Below are 24994 nucleotides of genomic sequence, written 5' to 3'. Positions count from 1 at the left end.
CTCCGTTTGCGAGAAAACCATTGGAAATATCTGCTAGCAAGATCCTCAGATAGTAATTTGCCTAAGGAATTCATCTACCTCGAAGTAATTTCACGGAAAAAATCAAACAAACAATCTGCAGCGTACCTTTACCAAATTTCCCTTTTGCCCCATTCGATTGCTTTTTGTAGAAGACTGATTTTCAGAGCGATTTAATTAAAATTGCAGCGAAGCAAGTGCCAAAACCCGGATCACGAAAATTGTCTGCGCATAAACGAGTGGCAGCCAGACGTGTGCAAGACATCTGAGAGAAACTTGGCAAAAGAAGTTCTCTGCTTTCGCATGCAATTAATTTCCAGCAAGTTTGTGTAACACGAGCATGAATAAGTATGCGTGTATATGTACATATGTTCATGTCTTCTCAAAAGAACTCATTGCAGTGGCTCGAGGTGGGGATATTTAATTTCTTGGGTCGAACAACAGTTTCAATTCTGTGAAAATCTTAAGGCATTTCCCAGGTCCAAAGCTCTCAATCGAAGTGCGGGATGGAGGAAGTGGTGTGTGGATGTTTGGATGCATCCACCTGTTTTATGTGCTTACATTATCCGCTCCATTGGATACCCGGGGGCCCTGCAGCTACAATAATATATATGTATGCGTGGGTGTTAGCTGCTGTTGTTGTACCTGCAACTTAATCGTCACTCAACTACAAACAGTTCTCACCACATCGCTGATGCGAAACGGATATGAAGTTTTGCCTGATTTCCTGTGGGTGGCACGCTCTCTCTACACACAGACCCATCTCTGCTTGGCTCTCGTTAAGTAGTGCCAAAAACTCGTTCAGTTTTTGTTGGTGTTGCTGTTGGTGTTCTGTTCTGTTCTGCAGCTGCGATAAGTCTGCTGGCTGGCATCCAAATTGGGTTTGGGGCGAAAGCAGTGGCAAAGAAGTGCTCATGACATTTGCAGCGAAGCAAATCGGTTGAATATTTGCCAGGCAACTCAGATATTCTTCTTACGCTTTGACCGACTTTAAGTGTATTACATCCACTTTGTTGTCCAATTAAAATGTGGCCAAAACAGACAGACAGGTGAGAAAGGGAGGGGTGTCCGGCCTACACACATCTACATAAATATGCACACATAGGCAATGCGCATAATTGAATCATAGGCAGGCGGCCATATCCTTCCCGGCTGCGCTCTCAATTATGCTGCAGCGTCAACAGCAAGAGATTTACTTAATTATGTCGCAGGCTTGCAAACACAGATGCATACATGACAGGCGGGTGGGCGACAGGGGGGACAGGGAGACATTCCCGCACACGTACTTAGCGCTAAAGGAAACGGTAAATAAACACGCGCGACGCTGCTCGCGCTAGTTGTGCGATTTCTATGCAGAAATACACACAGAGGAAGAGAGAAAGAGAGAGAGAGAGAGAGAGAGAGAGGAGCGGAGAAGTGGGTGAACTGCAGAAAGAAGAAGGAGAAGCCGAAGTTTTAGATACCCTTGCAAGCAGCGAATGACATTGATTCGCTCTAAGAAAAGGGACTCAAGTGAAGCTATGTATGTAGAGAAATGTTTACTCCATTGACTGGTCTCCTTCTTTACACATTTACAATTCATTATACCCGCGCCTGTGTGCAGATAAAACAGCGATGCGCCAAAGAAGGGAATTATAATTACAAAATGTAAAGCAGGCACTCGAGACACGCGCCCAGCCAGACAAGGAGCCATTCGAGGGATCGTCAGCCCCGACCCGACATTCCAGTTGAATTTGGTTGCTGCAGCTGCAACGGAAGGCAACGGAAGGTGCAATGTGGAATGTGGGTTGTGGGTAGTGGAATGCGTCTAACGAGTCGGGGCACGGCGGAGGGGCTGAGTTATGTGGCAGCTGATGAATGCAAACTAGAAGGAAAAAATCGAAAAAAAAAAAAAAAAAAAAAGAAAACAGCGAGGGCGAAGGAGATAGACGATGGAGCACAGCAGAAACAAATAAACTAATGGCCCTTAGACCCATAAATTGTAAAGAAGGGCCAGTTTCTCATGCGGTTGTTAAAGCTTTAGAAGTTTAAGAAGCAGTTAAATCTCGTTGAATCTTCAGTTGAATTTGCTCGAGAGTGCTCGCCAGAAGCCTGTGTGGTTTCCGCGGTGCTGTTGCAGCTAAAGACCTCCCGGTGTTGGCTCAGCTTCGGGTCGGGCTTTACAATTATAATTCCATTCAAGCCCAGCCACAAGGAAGCCAGAGCGAGCGCCAAAACCAATATAGACGTGGAGGGACTTTGACTTCGTCTTCGACGTGCTACTTGCGGCTCCTGTGCATAACTAATTTGGCTTGGCATACTTTAAGGCGTAGCCGCGCATTGAGCGACAAATTAACGCGCCATTAATGACACGCGATGGATGCCTGGTGAGAGATTGGAGCCGAGCCCCTGCACAGAACTTCTTCCCCTTTGGTCGAGCACTTGATGATGAGTGGCGAACGAGCTTCCGCCTCGCCGAGGTTGCCGTGTTCCTTCCGTTGCGCAGCGGAAGCTGTGGTAACGCCTCCGCCATATACATGTAGCTGAGGGAGAAGAAGGGCGAGCAGACCATTATCTGTGCCAAGCGTAAAATTAGGCAACAGCTCACAGACCCATTGAATTATCGCACTCAAGTGCGGACCACAAGACAGACCGACCAGCCGACAGACTTAGGCATAGACAAACAGAGAAGGAATTGAGTAATTTGGGATTGGCAGTCGGTGGCTCTTCAAAACGCAATTTGCCCCGCCCGCATGGAGTGCACTCCACTCTGGCTGTGGCTGCTGCAGCTGCCTTTGCCACTGCTCATTAGGCAATCAATTGGCAATCATCACTTTGGCATATCGATAAGCCATTAAACAGCCATTAGCTCATCCACTCTCACATTCTCTTGCAGATCATTCGCGAACGCTTGCCGGACTATCCGGTGCGCAGCAGTCTGGTGTGGAACAGCTCACCCGGCGCCCTGCTCACGCTGCCCACTTTCGCCGACAGTTCAAGGTAAGCAAATGCATTATTCCCTTCCATTCGCAGGCTTAACTCCCTTCGATAATCCACAGATTTATGCCTTTCATGCTCAATTCGATGGGCGCGGAGCCGCGGCACAACTACACGGCCGTCATATATGTGCAAATAGGAGCCGCCATGGGCCCAAATGCGGCACTCTACAAGCTGGTGAAGACCATAACGAAGAGCCAATTTGTGGATCGTGTAAGTATTTCTAGTACAAGCCCTCAGACCCACAAAGATCTTTAAACATCTCGTTATTTTGCTGCTTAGATTCTTGTGCTGTGGGCGGCTGATCGCCCATTGCCATTGAAGAAGCGCTGGCCTCCCACCTATCACATACCCCTGCATGTGGTTGCCCTGGGGGGAAACACGCGGAGTGGAGCTGGGCCAACGGCCCAAACGACTGAGGAACGACCGAGCATATCGCAACGATTCGTGCCCTACGACGAGATACAAACAGACGCTGTGCTGTCGCTGGACGAGGATGCCATACTCAATACGGATGAACTGGACTTTGCGTACACCGTGTGGCGGGATTTCCCGGAGCGCATTGTGGGCTATCCGGCGAGAGCACACTTCTGGGATGACTCCAAGGTTAGTTGCGGGCTAGTTCGTGTGTCTCGCCATTGTCTCATCAATAATCCATTGATTGCAGAACGCTTGGGGTTACACGTCCAAGTGGACGAACTACTACTCGATTGTGCTGACGGGGGCGGCCTTCTACCACCGCTATTACAACTACTTGTACACCAACTGGCTGTCGTTGCTGCTACTAAAGACTGTACAGCAGTCTTCCAACTGCGAGGATATCCTAATGAACCTGCTGGTCTCGCACGTGACCAGAAAACCGCCGATTAAAGTGACGCAGCGCAAGGGCTACAAGGATCGCGAGACGGGCCGCTCACCCTGGAATGATCCCGATCATTTTATACAGCGCCAGAGCTGCCTGAATACCTTTGCAGCAGTGTTTGGGTGAGTGTCCCAATAATCATAGACACAATGCCACATATGCTAATGTTTATTATGATTTCTGGTTATTTTTCTTTTGGTTTTTTATAGCTACATGCCGCTGATACGTTCCAATTTGCGTATGGATCCCATGCTGTATCGTGATCCAGTTTCAAATTTGCGCAAAAAATATCGCCAGATTGAGTTGGTTGGCAGCTAGCGTTATGTGAATACTGGCAATAGCTACAAGCGTTAATAGTACTGAATACATAAACACCACACACACACACACACACATACACAAACAGAGTAACACACACACACACACACACACACTCATAGCCATTTAGAAGAAATTAATGCTGTATGCAAAAAACTATGTTAATTATTATTAGTAGCGAAACGAGAGATCGATACGAGACGTGAAGTTAGTTAGGATCCGCAGCAGCAGGATGTATGTAGTATGTATGTAAATGTATGCTTTTTGTGTACATCAACGTAAAAGCATTCGACGCTGCAGTTATACAGTTATGTATGTATATGTAACAGCAGTGTGTGTATATATTATAGGACTCTACATACGATACGATTAGCCATGTAGTTGTGAAACTGCCAGAGAAAACAGGAAGAGGAACAGGAGCAGCAGCTGTTGCAGTCGCAGTCGCAGCCGCAGTCGATTTTGCCATCTTTTTTCGCTAATTTCAAATTAGCCAAAAGCTGCTAGACATGAACTTTTTCTATATGTGTATTATGTGTATAACTCTATAACTGTATTTCTATATATATATATCTGTATGTATAGTTGCGTAAGTAGCCGACTTTTTTGTACCGTGTGCGCGTTGAGTTTTCTATTTGTATGTAAATGTTTGTATTGTATTCGTACAATATGTAGTATGTCGCCACGTTGTTGCCACACTCTGTATGTACGTATAGCCATAGCTATAGCTAGCTATCTAGTGATTATCCATGTAAATGTGTGTGTAACGCCGCTCAGTTTCAGTTCCAAACTCGAGGCTCCATCCAATTCCTTAATGCATAGTGTCCGAGTCCAATGTAAATTCAATGTCAAATAAGTATGATGAGCTCTTCGAGCAGCCATTCAGCCAAGTGTGCACAAAAGCCAGAGCGGCAGGAGGAGGAGTATCCTTCTCCTAGCATAGATTAGCAATATTAAGTTTAAGTAAGTATTTTTAATAGCTTTTTCATTTCCACTTTGTTATGTGCAATTCTTATTTGGACAACTCAGCTTTTAGTTTATAATTCGTGGCCATTTAGCTATGTATCAAGATGCAATCATTTTTTTTTAACCAAACGCATATCAGATGAGTTGAGATAGAGATCAGAAAAGATGAAATGATACGAGAGAGATTTTGTTACTTTAAGCCCAATCTATACTATATCAAAAGTATAACTCTTTCTACAATATATACACATACTTTTTACCACAAAATATACACGAAATGCATAAGAACAATTTGCACATTTTTTATTTAATTATTTTAAGTCAATATTCTATTTCCATTTTTGATGTGCGCAGGGCAATAATCGGAGGGGAGTGCTTCAACATATCAAAGCGAGTTGGGTTGGCCATTAGAGGAACACCACAATTTGGTGGTGCTGAATATAATAGTATTGGACAAGGGAAATCGGCAAATATTTCCAAATAAATCCATTGCGAATGAACCAGTTTCAGGCAGTATAAACTATCGTTTTTCTGGTCACTAGATTCTATTTAGTAATAGATTCTAGATTCTATTTTTGAGCTGGTTCTTCGCACTAAGTTGAAATGAAATCGTATATAAAATGCCAAAACATACCGGAATGTTGCCCAAAACTCGAACAACTCTTGACTGCCAAACGGCAAAATTGTTTTGCATTTAACAGTCAAATATGCTTATCGGTAATATGTACATACATATATGTCACTATATCTATGGATGCATGTGAATGTGTGCGTGTGCGTGTGTGAGTGCATGTCAGAAACAGATAGAGCGGCTGACGGAGAGACGGACGAACGACAAATGCAATTCCCATCCGCATTCACATAAATCAAACATTTTTGCCGTTGACTACGAATAACAATAATACTCAGAAATGCCACATAAACGAATATATGCCAGATGCATTCCAATCTGAATGTGCGTGAGTGGCCCAAGGCGAAGGATGTGCACCACACAGATACACCACACACATGCATAAGTGCATCCATAAAACACACACACACAAACACACACAATCAGACACATAAATGTGTTATGCACAAATGTATCTGAAAAATGTGGAACTGAGGGAAGAAAAACCAGAGATTTTTGTACAGTGTGTTTTATTTTTTGTATCTGCCTGTAACACACACACACACACACACACATATTTGTATTATAACTCGAGCATATGTATGTATAATTGTATTTGTATTTGTATTTGTATTTGTGATTTTTGTATTTGACACAAGAAACAAGCAAACAGACACACAGAACAACAGACAAATGCACTTTTTATACAAACTTAAATGATAATACTAAATCAAATGGAAACTTTTGAGACATACAGCAAAATAAAACCGAGACAAAACAAACACGACCAAAAATATTCAAAAAGGCTCCTCGACCCGCCCCGCCCACACAAAGAAACAAAAGAAACAAACAGAAAACCGAGAAAAAGGCCAACAAGAAGAAACCATTTGAAGGGCCGTTCAACAATAACAATACAATTAACGTAAATTAAAGTAATTAATGCCTACTGAACGGTAATCAAACTTATTGCATAAAAGCATTCAACTTAAACCCAATGGAATGGGAATACAAATATGAATGAATATGAATGAATATGAATATGAATGTTGTGATACGATTGATTGGACTATGTATGCATGGCCTCCCATAGCATAGAATATGTACATAAATATGTATATCCTGGCCCTATGCAATCCCTCCACCAATCAACCTACCCTCAGCCCTCATCCCGTTGCTGGTTTTCCCCATAAAGGTTTTTTCTCTACGTTACGAAGATAATTGTGCATAATGAATTATTTTGCCGCATTTAACTGCACGAAAAGGCAATCCCCCATGTGTTTTTCAATAACTCTCGTATGAAAAAAGTTCGCCTGGGGTTTTCTACGGTGCTTAATATGCAGATTTACGCAGATTTCGCAAGCGACATGGGAATAAAGAGAAGGCAGAGAGTGTGTAGCAGAGTGGGGAGCTCGCAACGTTAATGGCCATTTGAATGGGTGCACTTGGAGCAGTCGGTCGTTGCGGGCAATCGATTTATGAAATTGGAAAAGAAATGACAAATTATTTATTCAAAAACAATTGTCCACTGAAATTCAATCGAATGGGTTTTTCTGCCCGCTTTCAGTTAACGTTGAAGATTGAATCGATTTCTGGAGGATTTCTCCCATTGCAAGACCCCGGGCTTGACATGACTGACAATAAAGTAAGAAAATTAAGGGCAATGGAAATAGGCAATGATATTTGTAAACTAAATTCCCTTTGTTAAGAGTATACATAAATATACCTAATTATATCCCAAATCTTATATCCCATATCTGTGCAGGCAAGGTCTCAATGAACACATATCTGAGCTTAAGAATGATAGAAAATACCCAGCATTCCCATTCCCATTCCCATTGCAGTCCATTGTCGAACATACTCAATGCCATTATTGAAATTCAATCAGTTTCGATGCGCTGCTGGCGAATATCGAGTGTAAATTAATTGAATTTTGTTTTTGTTTCTGTAAATTCACATTTGAGATCTCCCCGGCCATGGAATCTGGTCATCTATTTGTACAGGAAATAAAAACAAAACAATGTTGAGCTCTGCAGCTAAAATGAAAACATGACAGATAAATGCAAGTAAATACATATAATAAATGTGCTTAAACCTATTGCCTAGTGAAGATTGTTAAAGCTTCAAAGCCACACAGCCACAACCACAGCCACACAGAAACACACCCAGACACTCACATGAATTAATGTACATAACGAAAAGGAAAATCCTATCCGCATATTAACATATAGTATTGGCAAAGCATCGCAGCGGAAATATATAAAATACACACATACATACATATATATATACATATATATATATATATCTACCTACGTATTTATGGCAAACAACAAATGTGATTTTTGAATAAAAATTTAACTGAAACTCAACAACCTCGTCTGTATTTCTCCCTCTAAATTATGCAGCTAATGTGTTTTCTATTCGGCAAGCTCCAGAAGACACTCACCTCCGAGGATGCAGCCACCACGTGGCACATTCCCCGAAATGACACCTTGAGCAAAAGTTGAGCCGAAAGTTTGCCAACGGAATTAGCGAGCAACTTTTGAGCGAGCGTCAAATTTCATTGCCGTAAAATGCTTATCCATGTTTCTAGTTTTCTTAACTAGAGGAAAAAACTATTTGGGTGTTGCCGCTGCTGTCTCTCTGCCTGACTTTTGTGATAAAGCTCAATGTTTAAAACACTCGGACCACAGTCCATGGCAATTTCCTCCGCCATTTCGTCGATAGTCCAACCAATTGAAAGCTCTGTATATCAATGCCACAGACAGTTTGGCCTAACACCTGACAAGCTTCCAAGATAATTGACGAAAAAGCCTCCAGATGTGCGGAATACAATTTCGAATTTGCCTGACCCAACTGTCGGAGCAAGCTGCTGCGCCACATATTGTTGCGACGTTCAACTCTCTTCCGAGGTTCAACCTCTTTTCCGATAATAAATGTAGCTTCAATAAATTCGTCATAAAAGACCATTGCCACAAGTCAGGCATTGCAACATTTATTGGCGCACACAAAGAGAACTTAAGTAGAAACACAATTTGCAAAACAATTTATACAAACATTTCCAGATTGCTGAGCCTGGCAGCCACAGGACTGCCACAATGCAACAATATTTACGAGTGTGTAGCAAAGAGGACACTCTGGGCTCCAGAGCCTTGCAAGTCTACGAAAGTTTGGCTCTTGTTTCATTTTAGTAATAAAAATATTTATGATTTTTTATTTTGTTTTGTTCGGAGCGAGTTTATTGTTTACATATTGCCAAAACATATTGAAAACTTCTTTATTAAATTTCATTTCAGTAAAAGCCAATTGTTTGTTGTTGCTGCTGCTGCTGCTGCCGTTTCGATTATGCTTCTCTCTGCTCTTAAATGAAATTCCTGGAAAAGTTTTCAGCTCTCTGGCAGTGGGCCACCCACAGATGATGGAGCAGGGAGCACAGGGAAATGCACTCTGGGGCTGGATGGTTTCCATGGCATCGCATCTGTGGCTGCTGCATCTATATCGGCGCATTTTGGCATATACAGCAACGACAATTAGCTAAGAGATCTGACATATTTTTTTTAATGGTTCTCTATTGGCCAATTAATTTCAGCACTAGGTTGATTTACTCTCATTAGGAAAGAGAATTAGTCAAAAAACGTCCTAAATGTGAATGCAATAAAAGTATTCATAAATATATTTACAACTTTTTAAATATGTGGCCAATTCTGTTATTATAAATTAATACAAATGTATTGTTATATTGTTAGTTATGTAGTCACATTTGATTTGGGCAAAATGAGTCCAGTTCCAAGTAACGGCGTAATTAGCAGAAACAACAGCAATGAGGACGAGTCGGGGCCAGGCAGTTGTGCGTTTGGCATTTAACAACACAATGCACAAAACTTGTTGCGGTTCTTGTGGCATTTTGTTCTTTGTGTTTTTTGTTTGTTTTGTTTATTTGCTGCTTTAAGCCTAATTTAACGGTTCTGCAGACAAACAGCGCGAAGGCAAACGCGAATGCCAGCTGCAGCGGCAGCCATTTTGTTTATGCCTGCAGCGACGCGTCGACGCCACACACAAGTTGGAAGCACTTAACGGACTCGAGCATGTAAAAGGTAGGTGGTGTGGGGGGAACATGCTTGAACATGGCCCACTTTCTAATTAATGCAAAATAATGTAGCGCGAAATAGAACTGGAAACCATATGTGGGGTATAGTGAGGGGAATGGAACGGGTAGCACTCCACTCGGCGGTTGCTTTGTTTGCCTGCCCATAGAGCGATTCGCTCTGCACTACACAATGCATCAAGCCATCATCCTACAATGTGCTACATGGGGGCTTGCCAAAAAAAAAAAAACAAACACAAACAAAAACCTTGACAGTGTCAACGGGGTTCAACATGGCGGAAGCAGGCGACCGCCAGTATGCTGCACACACGAAAAATGTAATCCGAATTTTGGTAATTATAAATTTGGTAAAGTCTTTAAAGCTGTCTTTTCTTCGCAGAGTGTACAAATAGCCATTAAATGGGCGACACATTAACCCACATGAGATTGAAAGATTGAAAGTGCATTTTAACGCATCAATCAAGAAGGATCCATCTGCATCGATGATAAACTCATTGTGTATTGTCATTAAATGCTGTCAAGGCGCAGAACCTGCCCCTGAACACAAAACTGCATCAAAGCGGAAGTGGCTTCAGGGGAAATACCGAATGTGCACCGATAATGGAGACAAATTAGGGTGTGACAAAATGGAAAATATTTGGGGAAGCTTGAATGTTTCCTGCGATCCTCAGTGAGGCTTAGTGGTAGGTACTCTGCACTTGTTATTTATAGCCGAGAGCGTATACATATTCGGATAGCGTATCATTTAATAACCAGCCGAGCTTATCGGTCATCTTTGGACCAAAGAGTCCTGCCCGCGGTCCATCAGCCTTTGGCGCTGTTTTTATGGGTCAACGTTAATTTGTTTATGGCCAATGTGCAGGGACAAACACACAATGACCAAAGTGGGCCAATTCTGCCATTTGTTATAATTGAACATCGACCTGCCCTGAACCGCTCTGTGCCGCCTCCACATGGGCAAACATAAATTGATTAAGCCGCCAAAGGCGAACGAACAGAGGCAGCGGCACAGCGGCACAGCGGCACAGCGACCATTTAAATGTGCATTTTGTAGACCCGTAATTAACTGGAAATTATGCACGTCGCTCTGGCAACGGGTTGCAGGATGGAGCAGCAAATGGCAGATTGGCTTTTGACGGAGGGCTGCCCATCGTCGCTGCTGGTTGGCGGTCGCTGCAGGTAATCTGCGTAGATCAACAACAAAATTATATTTTAAACTAATTAAAATAGATAAATGTGCTGGTGGATGGTGGTAATTGCAGCAGATGCTGGAACAGCCTCAGAGTCATGACTACATTGATGTTAATTATGAGCAGACCAAAAACACACAAATGATCGGCCGCTAAACTTCACAGACCGGAACTCCGGCTCGGTGCACAGAGTTTGGTTCGGTTTGGCCACAGTCGAGAATCCACCACCAAAAGCAGCCAGTGCTGGAATTACTCCACCATTAATGGAAAATTAACTGCTGCAGAGGCAGCAAAACGAGAAAAGCGACAACTTCACGTGCCCACACCACCGAGGGGGGGAAAGCCGTGGCTGGGAGGCGCTCAAATATTTTTGTTGGACATTAATAGTGGTACGAGAGAGAGAGAGAGAGTACAGGTCGAAAGTCGAACTCAATGGAAAAACAAGAGCGAGGGCGGAACGAGAAGTTGCAAGAACAGTTGCAGAACTCCAGCTAAGAATACTCAGTTGCTATTTTATTTATTACAGATCAAATCATAGTTTAAAACTTATTCTGAATTTATTTATAATATTTTTTTTTTGTGATCAATCAACCCTCGAAGCGACGACTCATTCGATGGTATATCAGGGGGATGGCTTTTTGGTTAAGGCTCCAGCTACACATTCGAGTACGAGTGGAGCTGGTACGGAACCATGACACGACTCCTCCCTTCCCCTCCCTGCCACTTGCATACCAAACATGGGAGCATTGTTGCTGCTGTTTCTGTGTTTCTGTTGTGTGGCGTGGTGTGGTGTCACTCTTCTGTTGTTTTGATCTATGGATGCATGAATGATTTGGTGCGGCAGCTGTAATGACACCCGCAAAACCCATTCAAATAATTCTAGCAGACATTTTTGGTAAGCACAAAACTTTTTCCATGGCATGGTGGCTTTTTTTCTTTATTCTGCCACTCAGTTTCCAGTCCAGCGTCGAGCGAACAAATAGTTTCGGAGTGCAAATATATACCCAACGAAAAACCATTTAAATACTTAAATAAAACATAAAGCGACATAATTAATAAATGCGCTTAAATGCGCTTCATGGACTATGCAAGAGTGTTGTGCTACAAGTGAAGGCTAAAAAGTGCTCGTTGCAATCATGCGGAACCCATTAAGGATTCATTGCCTCCTGCTGCTGCTGCTGCTGCTGCATCTCCTCCTGGCTGCCGTTGGTGCCCAGCAAACCCACATAAAGCTGGAGCAGGGCGATCTAATTGGCGTGAGTACTGGCGGAAGCGATCAACTGTGAAGTGATTTATCATCCATCGATTTCAGCTCAAGGTCTTTCCGGATGGAACACGTACCGCTGTCTATGCCTTTCTGGGCATTCCCTATGCCCAGCCGCCTGTGGCGGAACTCCGTTTTGCGGTAAGTGCCAAAGTGCTGCCTCGATCATTGATTTCATTGTCTCAACTCCTCCTAAAGCCCGCCAAAGCGAGCCTCAACTGGAATCGCACTCTTCAGGCCACGACCATGCGTCCGATTTGCCCGCAGCTGTCCAACACCATCTACGATGAGAGCTCGGAGGGTGGCGGCATTCCCAGCGCCGCACAGACGGATGAGGATTGCCTTTACTTGAACATTTGGACACCGGAAACGGGGCTGCGGTATGGCAAGCTGCCCATAGCAGTGATCGTCACGGGCGAGGAGTTTGCCTACGATTGGCCGAGGAACCGCATCAATGGCCTGGACCTGGCCGGAGAGGGAATCGTTGTGATTAGTGTCCAGTATCGGAACAACATCTACGGCTGGCTGGGACTGGGTGAGGGGCATCGCCAGCTGCCGGGTAACTATGGACTGACTGATGTTCGGATGGCCATCAAGTGGATTCAAAGGAACGCCGACGCGTTCGGTGGCAATCCGGATCAGATAACCCTGCTGGGCCATGGCAGTGGAGGAGCAGCTCTCGTGCTGGCCACTGCTCTGGAGGATTCCAATCTGTTGAAGCAGTTGGTGCTCATGTCACCAGGTCCCGTGTTGCGTTCCTTGGGCTCCGGCCACGATCAGCGGGTTGTGGAGACGGGCCGTCAGCTGATCCAGAAGCTAGGCTGCCAGTTTGAAGAGGCACAGCGCCGGCAGCTGCTGGGCTGCTTGCGGCGGACGAGCCAGGAGGATTTGCTGCGAGCCTACGAGAGTGTCTACAACCATGGCAACGGCAGCTACCAGCTGGGTGTGATCCTGTGGAGAGGACTGGAGGAACGACTGCGCAATCAGACGCTGCCTCCCTTGCTGCTGGGCATCACCTCGAACGAGGGCGCCTTCCTGCAGGACTACTGGCTGGATGTGGCGCGAGAGGGCCAGCTGGCGCTGCAGGAGTACATCAATCACACTGTGCTGCCCAATGTGCTGCGCTCCCTCGAGGCGGCCGGAGGCGAAGAGGGCGGCTCACAGCTGGCAGCCATTAAGTGGCGCTACTTCAATGGAGTGCCCGAGCGGGGGGGAAGTGTCATCCATCTGCTGAGTGGCATGCAGCGATTGCTGTCGGAGACACTCTACGAGCTGCCCTTCTTCCGCCTGTTGGACATGCTCAATGGCTCCACCAGCTACGCCTATGTCTTCGACCAGGCGCATTCGATGGACATGCGGGGCAGGAAGAATCTCTTTGCCGGTGCCTCGCACAGCTCCGACTTGCCGCTGCTGCTGGGCCCGAGCCTGTTTCAGCAGATAGCACGACGTCGCTTCAGCGGCGAGGAGGAGCAGCTCTGCCGGAAGCTGAGGGGAGCCTTTGCCAACTTCCTGAAGAGCGGCAATCCCACGCCAGGCAGAATCTACGATGCTTGGCTGCCCTACAGTCGCCAGAGTCCCTTCATCTACAGCCTGGGCGAGCAACAGGCGAAGCCCATCCAGTCCGGCGGCTTGGATGAGGCCGAAATCGACAAGCTGCTGAGGGGCGAGACGTCAGCGGGGATTGATCGCAGCCTGTCAAGAACGAATCGCCACGACACGTACAGGGCGGGGGCCTCCAACTCGTACACGGCCAGCAACCAGCAGGATTCCGGGTTTGCCAATCATTTGCAGCGCGTCTACGGGTTCTGGCAGGTGCTGCTGCCTCTGGAGCAGGACAATGAGTTCCGCGGCGGGGCACTGGGCCAGCGGGTGCGTCTCCTGGAGGCCCACGCAGATGCAGCACGCTATCGGCAGGGCTTCTATGCAATGTTGGGCCTGGTATGTCTGCTGCTGGCGTGCCTCTGCCTCTGCGTCTATCTGCTGAAACGCAATCCGGATCCTCTGCGCAGGCGAAACGCTTCGTCGGCGACGGATTGCTATTGCTTATGACACAAGTGGTTTCGCTGGGCGACCATCTTTGGCGGTGGAAAGGACGGACAGGCGACGTCGGGCATTGCCAGTGTCGAGTCCTGGCGCAAAGGTGGTCGAGCAGCGAAACGGGAGCGAGGCGAGGGCGAGGCTGAACGCGAGCGCAGGGGGGAGCAGCCGCAGACTCTCAACCAGCGTACACGACGTCCCAGACAACTGCAGCCGTACGATTTCAAGGCTGCCCCCTCTGCTGGAGGAGCAGGAGCAGCCGGAAGAGCTGGAGCTGCAGCTGGAGGTGGGATTGTTGAGGAACTTCTGGATCCTGTCGCCAGCAAATTCGAGCCGAGTGTGGCTGTTAAGAACTGGCAATACCAGTTGACTTGTGATAAGTTCTAAAAGCAACCAACCCATCTTAGCCGTAGTCCATTCATATCGATTTTCAATGTTTCTATTTGTGCGTAATTAAATAAAAACAAAAATTCAAATTTGATTGCTTATTGTGAACTGGTTACAAGCCGCCTACAAGTGCTGTAAAATGCCGACAAATCAGCTGTTTTGCTATCGGCACGAACTAGCAGAACAGCTGTGCCGTAATCGAATATCGACTATACTTTCACAACACGTGCGCGCTCGTTGCGCTTATTTTTGTTTTTTAATTGTGAATAAAAAGCGTGACGAATTGCATTAAAATGGGTTCTAAGAAGCCGCTGGACGTGCACATGTTCCCCTCGGACCTGGAGTTTGCTGTTTTCACCGACCAGGAGATACGAAAGCTGAGTGTCGTGAAGGTGATAACTGGCATCGCCTTCGATGCTTTGGGCCATCCAATGCCAGGCGGTCTATATGACATACGCATGGGTTCGTATGGCCGCTGCATAGACCCATGTGGTACGTGCCTGAAGATGCAGGATTGCCCTGGCCACATGGGCCACATCGAGCTGGGCACTCTTGTCTACAATCCCTTCTTCATAAAGTTGGTCCAGCGCCTGCTCTGCATATTCTGTTTGCACTGCTTCAAGCTGCAAATGAAAGGTGAGAGATGTCACAGATATAGATGAGATGTAACTATAACTATAACTCTCCATGTAGACAATGAATGTGAGATTATAATGCTGCAACTGCGACTCATCGATGCCGGATACATTATTGAGGCGCAGGAGCTGGAGATCTTCAAATCGGAGATTGTCTGCCAGAACACCGAGGAGCTGATCAAGCTCGACAATGGCGACGCCGTTCATCCCCGCATCGCTGCCATGCATGAGTTGCTGTTGAAAAGTCCGAAGGAGGCTCTCCATACGACCAAGACCACCTGCTCCTTGCGCACGGCCGTCACCCATTCTGCCCTGCAGCGGCCCGGCAAGAAGTGCAGACACTGCAACAAGTCTATGCGCTATGTGCGGTACATGCATCGACGGTTGGTCTTCTACGTGACCATAGCAGACATCAAGGAGCGGTAAGCGGCCAGAAATCTTCGAGTATTTAGTCGCTAATCAATGAATTTTCTCTCTGGCAGCCTTGGGGAAAGCGCTGAGAGCAGTGGCCAGAACAAGGTCATCTTCGCGGATGAGTGCCGTCGCTACCTGCGGCAGATCTATGCCAACTATCCGGAACTGCTGAGGCTATTGATGCCCATTCTGGGCTTAAGCAACACGGATGCAGCAGATGCTGGCTATTCCCCGGTGGACATGTTCTTCATGGACACCATACCAGTGACGGCGCCTCGAGCTCGTCCCATGAGCATAGTCAATGGCATGGTAAAAGGCAACCCCCAGTCGGACATCTACATCAACATTATCGAGAACAACAACGTCTTGAATGTGGTACTTAGGTATATGCGGGGCAAGCAAGAGAAGCTCACGTCGCAGGCCTTGGCCGCCTACCAGGATATGAAGGGAGCGAATTCCCACGAGAAGCTGTACAATGCTTGGCTCTCGCTGCAGACTTCGGTCGATGTCCTGCTCGATGTGAACATGTCGCGTGAAGTGAAATCTGCCGAGGGTCTGAAGCAAGTTCTGGAGAAGAAGGAGGGTCTCATCCGGAAGCACATGATGGGAAAGAGAGTCAACTATGCCGCACGTACCGTCATCACCCCCGATCCCAATATAGATGTAGACGAGATCGGCATACCCGACATCTTTGCCCGAAAGCTATCCTATCCCATACCCGTAACCGAGTGGAATGTCACGGACCTACGCAAAATGGTGATGAACGGACCGGACGTCCATCCCGGTGCGAACTACATACAGGACAGCAATGGGTTCACCACCTACATACCCGCTGACAATGCAGCCAAGCGCGCCAGCATGGCCAAGTTGCTGCTGACCAATCCCAAGGACGGCGTTAAGATTGTCCATCGTCATGTGCTCAACGGAGACTGTCTGCTGCTCAATCGTCAGCCTTCGCTGCACAAGCCGTCCATTATGGCTCACAAGGCTCGCATTTTGAGCGGCGAGAAGACCTTCCGCCTCCACTACTCCAATTGCAAAGCCTACAACGCCGATTTCGATGGCGACGAGATGAACGCACATTATCCGCAAAGCGAGGTGGCCCGAGCGGAGGCTTACAATCTGGTGAATGTGGCCAGCAATTACCTGGTGCCAAAGGATGGCACTCCCCTGGGTGGCCTCATTCAGGATCATGTCATCTCGGGCGTCAAGCTTTCCATTCGCGGACGATTTTTTAACCGTGAGGACTACCAGCAACTGGTCTTCCAGGGGCTGTCGAACCTGAAGGGCGATGTCAAGCTGCTGCCCCCGGCCCTGATCAAGCCTGCCACGCTCTGGTCCGGCAAGCAGGTCCTGTCCACAATTATTATAAACCTGATTCCCGACGGCTATGAGCTGATCAATTTAGATTCGTTTGCCAAGATTGGAGGCAAGAACTGGAACGTAGCCCCTCCACGGCCAGCACTGCATGGAAGCAATCCACAGGAGCAGGAGCTCAGCGAGAGCCAGGTGCAGATACGTAGAGGCGAACTGCTGGTCGGTGTTCTGGACAAGCAGCAGTATGGCGCGACCACTTTCGGCCTCATCCACTGCATGTACGAGCTGTACGGCGGCGATGTGTCCACACGCCTGCTCACAGCCTTCACCAAGGTCTTCACGTTCTTCCTGCAACTGGAGGGCTTTACGCTGGGCGTCAAGGACATTCTGGTCACTGCCAAGGCCGACAGCAAGAGACGACAGATCATACAGGAGTGTCGCGATGTGGGAAACAGTGCCGTTGCCGCCGCCCTAGAGCTGGACGATGTCCCGCCCCACGATGAGCTGGCCGAGCAAATGGAGGAGGCCTATGTGAAGGATCCAAAGTTCCGTGTGCTGCTCGATCGCAAATACAAATCGATACTAGACGGCTTCACCAATGATATCAACAAGTAGGCATGCGAGAATGTTCCTCCTCGACGAGAGCTCTCTCCATTGATACTTTGTATTTCGTTGCAGAACTTGCTTGCCGGGTGGCCTCATCACCAAGTTCCCCGACAACAATCTGCAGCTGATGGTGCTGTCTGGTGCCAAGGGCTCAATGGTCAACACCATGCAAATCTCCTGCCTGCTCGGGCAGATTGAGCTGGAAGGCAAGCGGCCGCCCTTGATGATATCGGGCAAATCCCTGCCGAGCTTCACTTCCTTTGAGACGTCACCCAAGTCGGGTGGCTTCATCGATGGGCGCTTTATGACGGGCATACAGCCACAGGACTTCTTCTTCCATTGCATGGCAGGTCGTGAGGTAAGATTTTGGTTTTACTTCCCTACTGCGGGATAATAAACATCTCTCTTTCAGGGTCTCATTGATACTGCTGTGAAAACATCTCGTTCCGGTTATCTGCAACGCTGCCTCATCAAGCACCTGGAGGGCCTGAGTGTCCACTATGATCTCACTGTTCGCGACAGCGACCACAGTGTGGTGCAGTTCCTTTACGGCGAGGACGGTCTGGACATACTCAAATCAAAGTTCTTCGACGGAAAGTTCTGTGCGGACTTCCTCACCCAAAATGCCCCAGCAATATTGCGGCCCAGCCAGCTGCAGTTGATGAGGGACGAGGAGAGTCTGGCCAAAGTGCTGAGCCATGAGAAGCACATACGCAGCTGGGAGAAAAAGAAGCCAGCCGTGTTGCGGTCCGCCTTCACTCACTTCTCTGGGGAGCTGCGCGAGGAGGTTGAGGTCAAGCGACCCAATGAGATCAATGGGAAAACGGGGCGACGCCGCTTTGACGAGGGATTGCTCAAGTTGTGGAAGAAGGCCGATGCCGAAGACAAGGCCTTGTATCGCAAGAAGTACGCACGTTGTCCCGACCCATCAGTGGCCGTCTACAAGCAGGATCTTTACTATGGCAGCGTGTCGGAGCGGACGCGCAAGCTGATCGATGACTATGCGCGCAAACATCCAAGCCAGAAGGACACAATAGCTGACATAATGCGTATGAAGAGCATCAAAGCGTTGGCCGCCCCAGGCGAACCCGTGGGCTTGATTGCCGCCCAATCGATTGGCGAGCCGTCCACTCAGATGACGCTGAACACTTTCCATTTCGCCGGTCGTGGTGAGATGAACGTAACTCTGGGTATTCCCCGTCTGCGAGAGATTCTCATGCTGGCCTCGTCGAACATCAAGACGCCCTCCATGGATATACCCATCAAGCAGGGGCAGCAAGCGCAAGCTGAAAAGTTGCGCATATCCCTGAATTGTGTCACTTTGTCCAATCTCTTGGAGTGTAAGTATTCAAATTAATTTTCATCGAACTAATTTATTTGAAGAATCCCATTTGCAGCTGTCCATATCAGCACCAGTTTGAGCTTGGAGCCGGAACGGGCCTACGAGTATGAACTGCGCTTCCAGTTCCTGCCCAGGGAGGTCTACAAAGAGGACTATGGTGTGCGGCCCAAGTGGATTATTAAGTACATGCACCAGACCTACATCAAGCAGCTTATTCGAGCCATTCTCAAGGTTTCCAATGCCAAAAAGACATCGAAAATGTGAGTGCCAGTGTAGACGTGGTAGCGTAGCCCTTGGACTACAATTAAATTCATTTTCTAGTATTGAAATCGATGACAAAAAGGAGAGCGACAACAACAAGGACGAGGATAACGATCTGGACAATGCAGATTTTATGGGTTCAAAGAAAACTGCTGCTGACAACGATGACGATTCATCGGATGACGGCGTAAGCAAAGAACTTGTTCATCAGTCGCTTCAGCGCTCTCTACAAATGTAATATATTCTTTAGGGCGATGACGACACAACAGGACTGAAGTTAAAGCAACGCAAAACCGATGAAAAGGACTACGATGATCCAGATGATCTTGAAGAGCTGCGCGACGCTAATGGTAAGTGCTCTAGGTTCAGAAAGATTCCACATTCAGTTGCTTACTCTTCTGCCAACAGATGACGATGAGGACCAAGAGGACCAAGATGATGAGGAAAATGTAGCAGATGGCAATGAGACTGCCGATGTGGATGACAAGTCGGTGGAGAAGCTACTTAGCAACGAAATGGTTAAGGACTACACATTTGACAAGGAGAATCATCTGTGGTGCAAGGTCAAACTTCATCTGAGTGTGCGCTACCAGAAGCCCGATCTGACTTCCATTATTCGGGAGCTGGCAGCCAAGAGTGTCGTCCACCAGGTGCCGCACATCAAGCGGGCCATCATCTACAAGGGCAACGACGAAGAGCAGCTGCTGAAGACTGATGGCATCAATATTGTTGAAATGTTTCAGCACAACAAGGTCTTGGATCTGAATCGGTTGTACTCCAATGACATTCATGCCGTAGCTCGCACCTATGGCATTGAGGCAGCGTCTCAAGTCATTGTCAAGGAGGTGAGCAACGTGTTCAAGGTGTACGGCATCACAGTGGATCGTCGGCATCTGTCGCTGATATCTGCCTACATGACTTTTGACGGCACCTTCCAACCTCTGTCGCGCAAGGGCATGGAGCACTCCTCATCTCCGCTCCAGCAAATGTCTTTCGAGTCGAGTTTGCAATTCTTGAAGAGCGCCGCCGGCTTCGGCAGGTCAGATGACCTCAATTCCCCTTCAAGTCGCTTGATGGTCGGTCTCCCCGTGCGCAATGGCACTGGAGCCTTTGACTTGTTAACGAGAATATGTTAACACAATTTATTCTTTATATTAGGCATTTTTTAAATAAAAATAGAATGATGAAAATAACAGAAGATAACGAAAAAATCGATAGTAGTCCACAAATGCAATCGAAGAGCTGGTCCATCTCTAAGAAACAGATGTTTTCATTGTTGACAAAAAATTGTAATTAAACTTGCGAAAAAATGTTGACTTCTATGGTTAAAGAGCATCACAAGGAGCAGGTGAAGCGGAAACAGGAGCAAGGTCCGTTGTTAATTTATTTTTCGAGCTGCACAATTGATTAAAATGTAATGTACGCAGAGGTGCGAAGAAAGGAGGCTATAGAGGCGTCCAATGAGCTCACACACTCCTTGGTGGAACACCTAAACGTGGGCGTGGCCCAAACTTACTTGAATCAAAAGCGCTTGGATGCCGAGGCGAAACAACTGCATGTGGGAGCGACCAACTTTGCCAAGCAGACTCATCAATGGCTGCAGCTGATAGACAACTTCAGCGGCGCCTTGAAAGAACTGGGCGATGTGGAGAATTGGGCACGCAGCATTGAGAGCGATATGCTGGTGATACAGCAGACTCTGGAGGTGGCCTACAAGGCCTCGCGCGCATCCCAGGCAACAGGAGCTCCTGCCGGAGTCCGCTCGGAGCCCTCCACGTCAGCGGCCGCTGCCACCGCCACAGCAGCTATTAATCCTAGTTCAAAAGAAACATGAAAACTATTTTAAAATTCTTAATCATTTATTTGCTTGCATCTTTATGTACAGTCCAGAACTGTGACTCTTTACAATCACAAACTAAAGATTAGTGAGTTAGTTAGCGCATGCCGTGCCCTCAGCATCGACCAGCGAGTACTTCAGGACAAACGCTAATGATAAAATGACTGGCTGGTTAATCCAACCATTAGACCTTCTATAGAGACTAAATATTTACACTTAAGCATTCGACCAGCGAGTGCTAATGGGGAATAAATTAATAAAATCATTAAAATTACAAAATATCCTATTATGAGGAGGCAATTCCTGAACGCAATCGAATATTTTGTACTTGCACATTCACGATGGATACGATAAAAGTTAATTCTAATATGCATGGTGGTTAGTGTGTTAAGTTTATTATTATAATTATTAGGTGCTGTTGCTGTTGCTTAAATTATCATATCACAATGAGTGTCTAGCCCCTTAAGCTGCGGTTGTGCATCGTCCGCATTCGGTGGCAGATTTCTATAAGTAATAGGTGTTAATTCTCGATTTTTACAAGCTACGTTTTTCAACAGCGACAACAGCAACGAAGTCAACGAGTTAAAAGTTCCAATGATGTATGTTATAAGTTTGTCAAATGCTCGCCAGTGTTGTGATAAAACTCAGTCAAATGTGCTCGCTTTTGTTTGTCAAGGCCCAACAAAAACCCAATCCGGATGGGCCCTGGCGACGAGCACGGCTTTGGCGATTGGCGTATATCTAATCGTAACGGGATGATGTGCGGTCTGGAACGATATGCCAAATATTTATGTTTTCCCCTTTCTGATCTTCTCATGTACTTACACTTGCGCACTGGCGAACGAGAACGGGAACGCACATAACGATGGCTGCCAGAGCTCTTCGAATAATTGCGTTGGTATTCACGTTCGATGCGGTTGTCGCGATGGTAATCGCGATACTCACGGTCGTAACGGTTGTTACCGCCACTGCGGTAGGTATCCTTGTTTGACGAAGACCCGTAGTCGCGATAACGGGAACCACGCGGTGATCCTGAGCGACCATTTTGGTTGCTGTGGGGAATGCAGTTTTTAGTGTCAAAACTCTAGACAAGTGTGAGTAGTAGTACGCACCGAGACGAACGCCCCATGTAGACTCCAGGAGTAGGAGTGTGGGCACGTTGGGTTATTGAATAGTCAACGCGTATGTGACGATTGTCAATCTCCATGCCGCAGCAGGCATCCTTAGCGACACGAGCGTCGGCGACATTCTCGAAATAAATAAAGCAGAAGCCACGCGAACGGTTGGTCTATGGAAGGGAGGGATTTGAAAATGAATTCATGGCGATAAGCATGGACAGGTGAGATGTGGAAACAAGCCTTTAGTGGTTTGCCATTGGTTTTTGTAGCAAGCACTCACAATTGTTACCTACTTTAATATAGCCAGACATCCAACCAGACAGGACACCAAACACTTAAAGCTGTGTTCCGCCATGTGTGGTGGAGTCTGGCTGGGGAGTGTAATTTTTACCGAACTTACCTGGGCATCGATAATCATCTGAATGCGCTCTATTGGGCCGTATTTGCTGAACAGTTCGCGCACCTTCTGCTGCGAAGTATTGGTGCTCAAACCAAAGACACCGATGCAACGGTTCGAGCCTCCATCAATCTACGAATTGCACACGTTAAAGAAATCGTGAATAGTTCACACGCTTCGCACACGAATACCTGACGGTCATGCGACTTGCGCTTAGAGTGATAACGTCGTCCTCCAGGCGACTTGGATCGGGACTGGGAGCGAGAACGCGAACGGCGACGTGAGCCCGAGCTGCGGTTGTTCCCATAGCATTCCAAATTAGACCTTAATTTTGTGTTGGAATGGAATTCGATTAGAAAATCTTGAGTTGGTTCTGGGTGTTCTTCTTTTCTTTCTTTCGTGTTGGGAAACTGAAACTGATTTCGACACTTGAAAAATGGCTGCAAGTCGTGTCGTATGTGGCTGATTTTCTGAATTTCTTTGTGGCTTTGTACTAAGAATGGCTGCCATTTCTTGTGTTTTGCAATTAAAACTGATTTTCATGCTTGAAAAATGGTTGAGAATTGTGGTTTGTGTGGTTCTGTTGAGTCCTGATTCTGTTTCAATGGGAAGAATATTTTCTTGGCTTTAAAATTAGCTTCTGAATTCTGTTTCTGGCTTGGCTTTGCAATAAATTCAAATAAAATATGCGACTGTTGGAAAATTAAACTTAATTAATGCACAAAGTTGTTCTTACATGTCGTTTGCTTTTTCACTTTTAAATAGTTTTTCTTTCTCAATTGTTTCGAGCAGCTGGAGCCACTTCTCGCACTTCTCACTTCGTTGAACGAACAAAATAAAATGAAGGATTCCAAAATGACATTCAGAATTGTAGACCTGTCGTAAGGAAAAGCCTACTCGATGCCGATACCCGGGAGTACTCGATATCTATATATAGAATATTTACCTGAGTGATGGACTATTTTCGTGCCTGGACGAGCCAGACGATGCGGAGCCAGACGATGAAGACGACCCGGAACGTTTATGCTTGTAGTTTCTGCAACTGCACTGTTAGAGACCCCGGGGGCACCTTTTTCCTTTTAATGGCTTACCTGTCATAGTGGCGGTGCGATTTACTTCTATCTTTGGGAGAACGCGAGCACTTAAGTGACGAGGTGTTGTTACGTTATTCTGAAAAGGGCAGTCTGCAAAGCTTGTAACTCACCATCTTTGTTTTATTCTACGGTTTATTTATTACAAATTATTTATTAAAATTTCAATGTGATGCACGCATTCAGTGTGACCGCGGATTTATCGATATACCGAAATATACCTTGCATTTTCAAAATATACCGTAACATATACCGAGAATCTAAAATCATTTTCCTCGATTTTGATGTTCAGTTTAATATTACAAGCTGGTTAGGTTACTCACCTTAAAAAATGTAATTTTACTCAAATCATCATTCAATTCTCCGCAGGATTCGCTGATTTTATGGTACTTCTTTCCTCAATTGATTGCATAATAAGATTAAAACTAAAAAGGTCAACCAAAAAAATATATTTGCTATACTTAATATAATAATATACTTAATAATATATGTAAATCCATTCTAATAATTAAGAATGACTTTTCTTAGACTAACATGCTTTTAACCTTTTCATATGTTTGTATGTACTAAATACATTCTCGGTCTCTATAATTTGCAAATTTTTAAAGTAATACATTGAGATTGTGACTGTTTAAAGGGATTCCAATCCAATCCAATACCATTTATTTGTTTGCAACGCTCTTGATCTCGGATCGGATCATAATTCGCTTAGATTATTGCAATCAATATTCTGGGATTTATTTTCAAAATCTCTATTAATATTTTGCATTGGATCTTTTTTAATATTAATAATGGGTCCCAATGGAATGTGGATCAATTCGAATGGAAATTCTCCAATATCAATGGGTCCCATGCCCATATCTGCAATATTTTCAATTGGATTAACTGCATCTACTGTAATTTCGACAATTTTATGTTTGGGAAATGCTACAGAATTTTGTTACCATTTTGTATTAATATAGTATGACCTATATTTAAAAACTGAAAAGGAAAATACAATTAGTAAATTAAATTTAGAGAATATTTTTTAAAAACTGGGACAAAGACCCTAATCTACCCTACCCGACTCGATTTTCCCTCAAGGAAACAAGCCAACTTATTCTGAAAGGGCTTAAAAATGGTCAGATGATACTTATATTTTTTGTCGCGGCAAAACTGTACACGAATGAAAGACATGAGGACGGTGCAATGGTGCTGGCGTGAGCTAATGGCCTGGCCAAGGCTCTACCGAGGGGCATAAGTTCAT

At 46.0% G+C, this 24994-nt stretch overlaps 5 protein-coding genes across 6 annotated transcripts in view; 4 read left to right on the top strand and 1 right to left on the bottom strand.

Moving 5' to 3' along the window:
* The window catches only part of LOC117592438 (exostosin-1), a 61083-nt gene extending 53701 nt beyond the window's left edge, over nucleotides 1-7382 (top strand). The window contains exons 6-10 of the mRNA XM_034286191.1: nucleotides 2894-2997; nucleotides 3057-3207; nucleotides 3277-3600; nucleotides 3662-3978; nucleotides 4066-7382. Of these exons, the coding sequence (XP_034142082.1) occupies nucleotides 2894-2997; nucleotides 3057-3207; nucleotides 3277-3600; nucleotides 3662-3978; nucleotides 4066-4174 (1005 nt within the window). The 3' untranslated portion in view covers nucleotides 4175-7382. The remainder of the gene's footprint in view (nucleotides 1-2893; nucleotides 2998-3056; nucleotides 3208-3276; nucleotides 3601-3661; nucleotides 3979-4065) is intronic.
* Nucleotides 7383-12088: 4706 nt separating this feature from the next.
* LOC117592439 (cocaine esterase) lies at nucleotides 12089-14794 on the top strand. The gene is made up of 3 exons (XM_034286192.1): nucleotides 12089-12298; nucleotides 12355-12447; nucleotides 12505-14794. The coding sequence occupies exons 1-3, from the start codon at nucleotides 12179-12181 to the stop codon at nucleotides 14353-14355; spliced, it is 2064 nt and encodes a 687-aa protein (XP_034142083.1). The 5' UTR covers nucleotides 12089-12178; the 3' UTR covers nucleotides 14356-14794.
* Nucleotides 14795-14944: 150 nt separating this feature from the next.
* On the top strand, nucleotides 14945-20609 carry LOC117592437 (DNA-directed RNA polymerase I subunit RPA1). The gene is made up of 9 exons (XM_034286190.1): nucleotides 14945-15366; nucleotides 15424-15787; nucleotides 15848-17707; nucleotides 17775-18060; nucleotides 18115-19042; nucleotides 19100-19304; nucleotides 19366-19492; nucleotides 19556-19655; nucleotides 19714-20609. The coding sequence occupies exons 1-9, from the start codon at nucleotides 15024-15026 to the stop codon at nucleotides 20439-20441; spliced, it is 4941 nt and encodes a 1646-aa protein (XP_034142081.1). The 5' UTR covers nucleotides 14945-15023; the 3' UTR covers nucleotides 20442-20609.
* On the top strand, nucleotides 20535-21455 carry LOC117592443 (biogenesis of lysosome-related organelles complex 1 subunit 1). Its single transcript, XM_034286199.1, has 2 exons — nucleotides 20535-20675; nucleotides 20733-21455. The coding sequence occupies exons 1-2, from the start codon at nucleotides 20615-20617 to the stop codon at nucleotides 21137-21139; spliced, it is 468 nt and encodes a 155-aa protein (XP_034142090.1). The 5' UTR covers nucleotides 20535-20614; the 3' UTR covers nucleotides 21140-21455.
* Nucleotides 21144-23919, bottom strand: LOC117592442 (transformer-2 sex-determining protein). 2 transcript variants are annotated; one of them, XM_034286197.1, is made up of 8 exons: nucleotides 23862-23919; nucleotides 23749-23798; nucleotides 23604-23693; nucleotides 22849-22981; nucleotides 22661-22789; nucleotides 22255-22430; nucleotides 21968-22194; nucleotides 21144-21909 (listed from the first exon to the last, which is right to left on the bottom strand). In XM_034286197.1, exons 1-8 carry the CDS (start codon nucleotides 23862-23864, stop codon nucleotides 21884-21886), a joined length of 834 nt encoding a protein of 277 aa, XP_034142088.1. In that variant the 5' UTR covers nucleotides 23865-23919; the 3' UTR covers nucleotides 21144-21883. The 2 variants fall into 2 exon arrangements, with proteins under 2 accessions (XP_034142088.1, XP_034142089.1); XM_034286198.1 differs by lacking the exons at nucleotides 23604-23693; nucleotides 23749-23798; nucleotides 23862-23919 and adding an exon at nucleotides 23394-23545.
* Between the last annotated feature and the right edge of the window lie 1075 nt (nucleotides 23920-24994).

This window comes from Drosophila guanche, unplaced genomic scaffold (genome assembly GCF_900245975.1).
Source record: "Drosophila guanche unplaced genomic scaffold, DGUA_6, whole genome shotgun sequence".
Taxonomy (NCBI): domain Eukaryota; kingdom Metazoa; phylum Arthropoda; class Insecta; order Diptera; family Drosophilidae; genus Drosophila; species Drosophila guanche.
The sequence above is the reverse complement of the archived record's forward strand: the minus strand, read 5'-3'. Positions and strand labels throughout refer to the sequence as shown.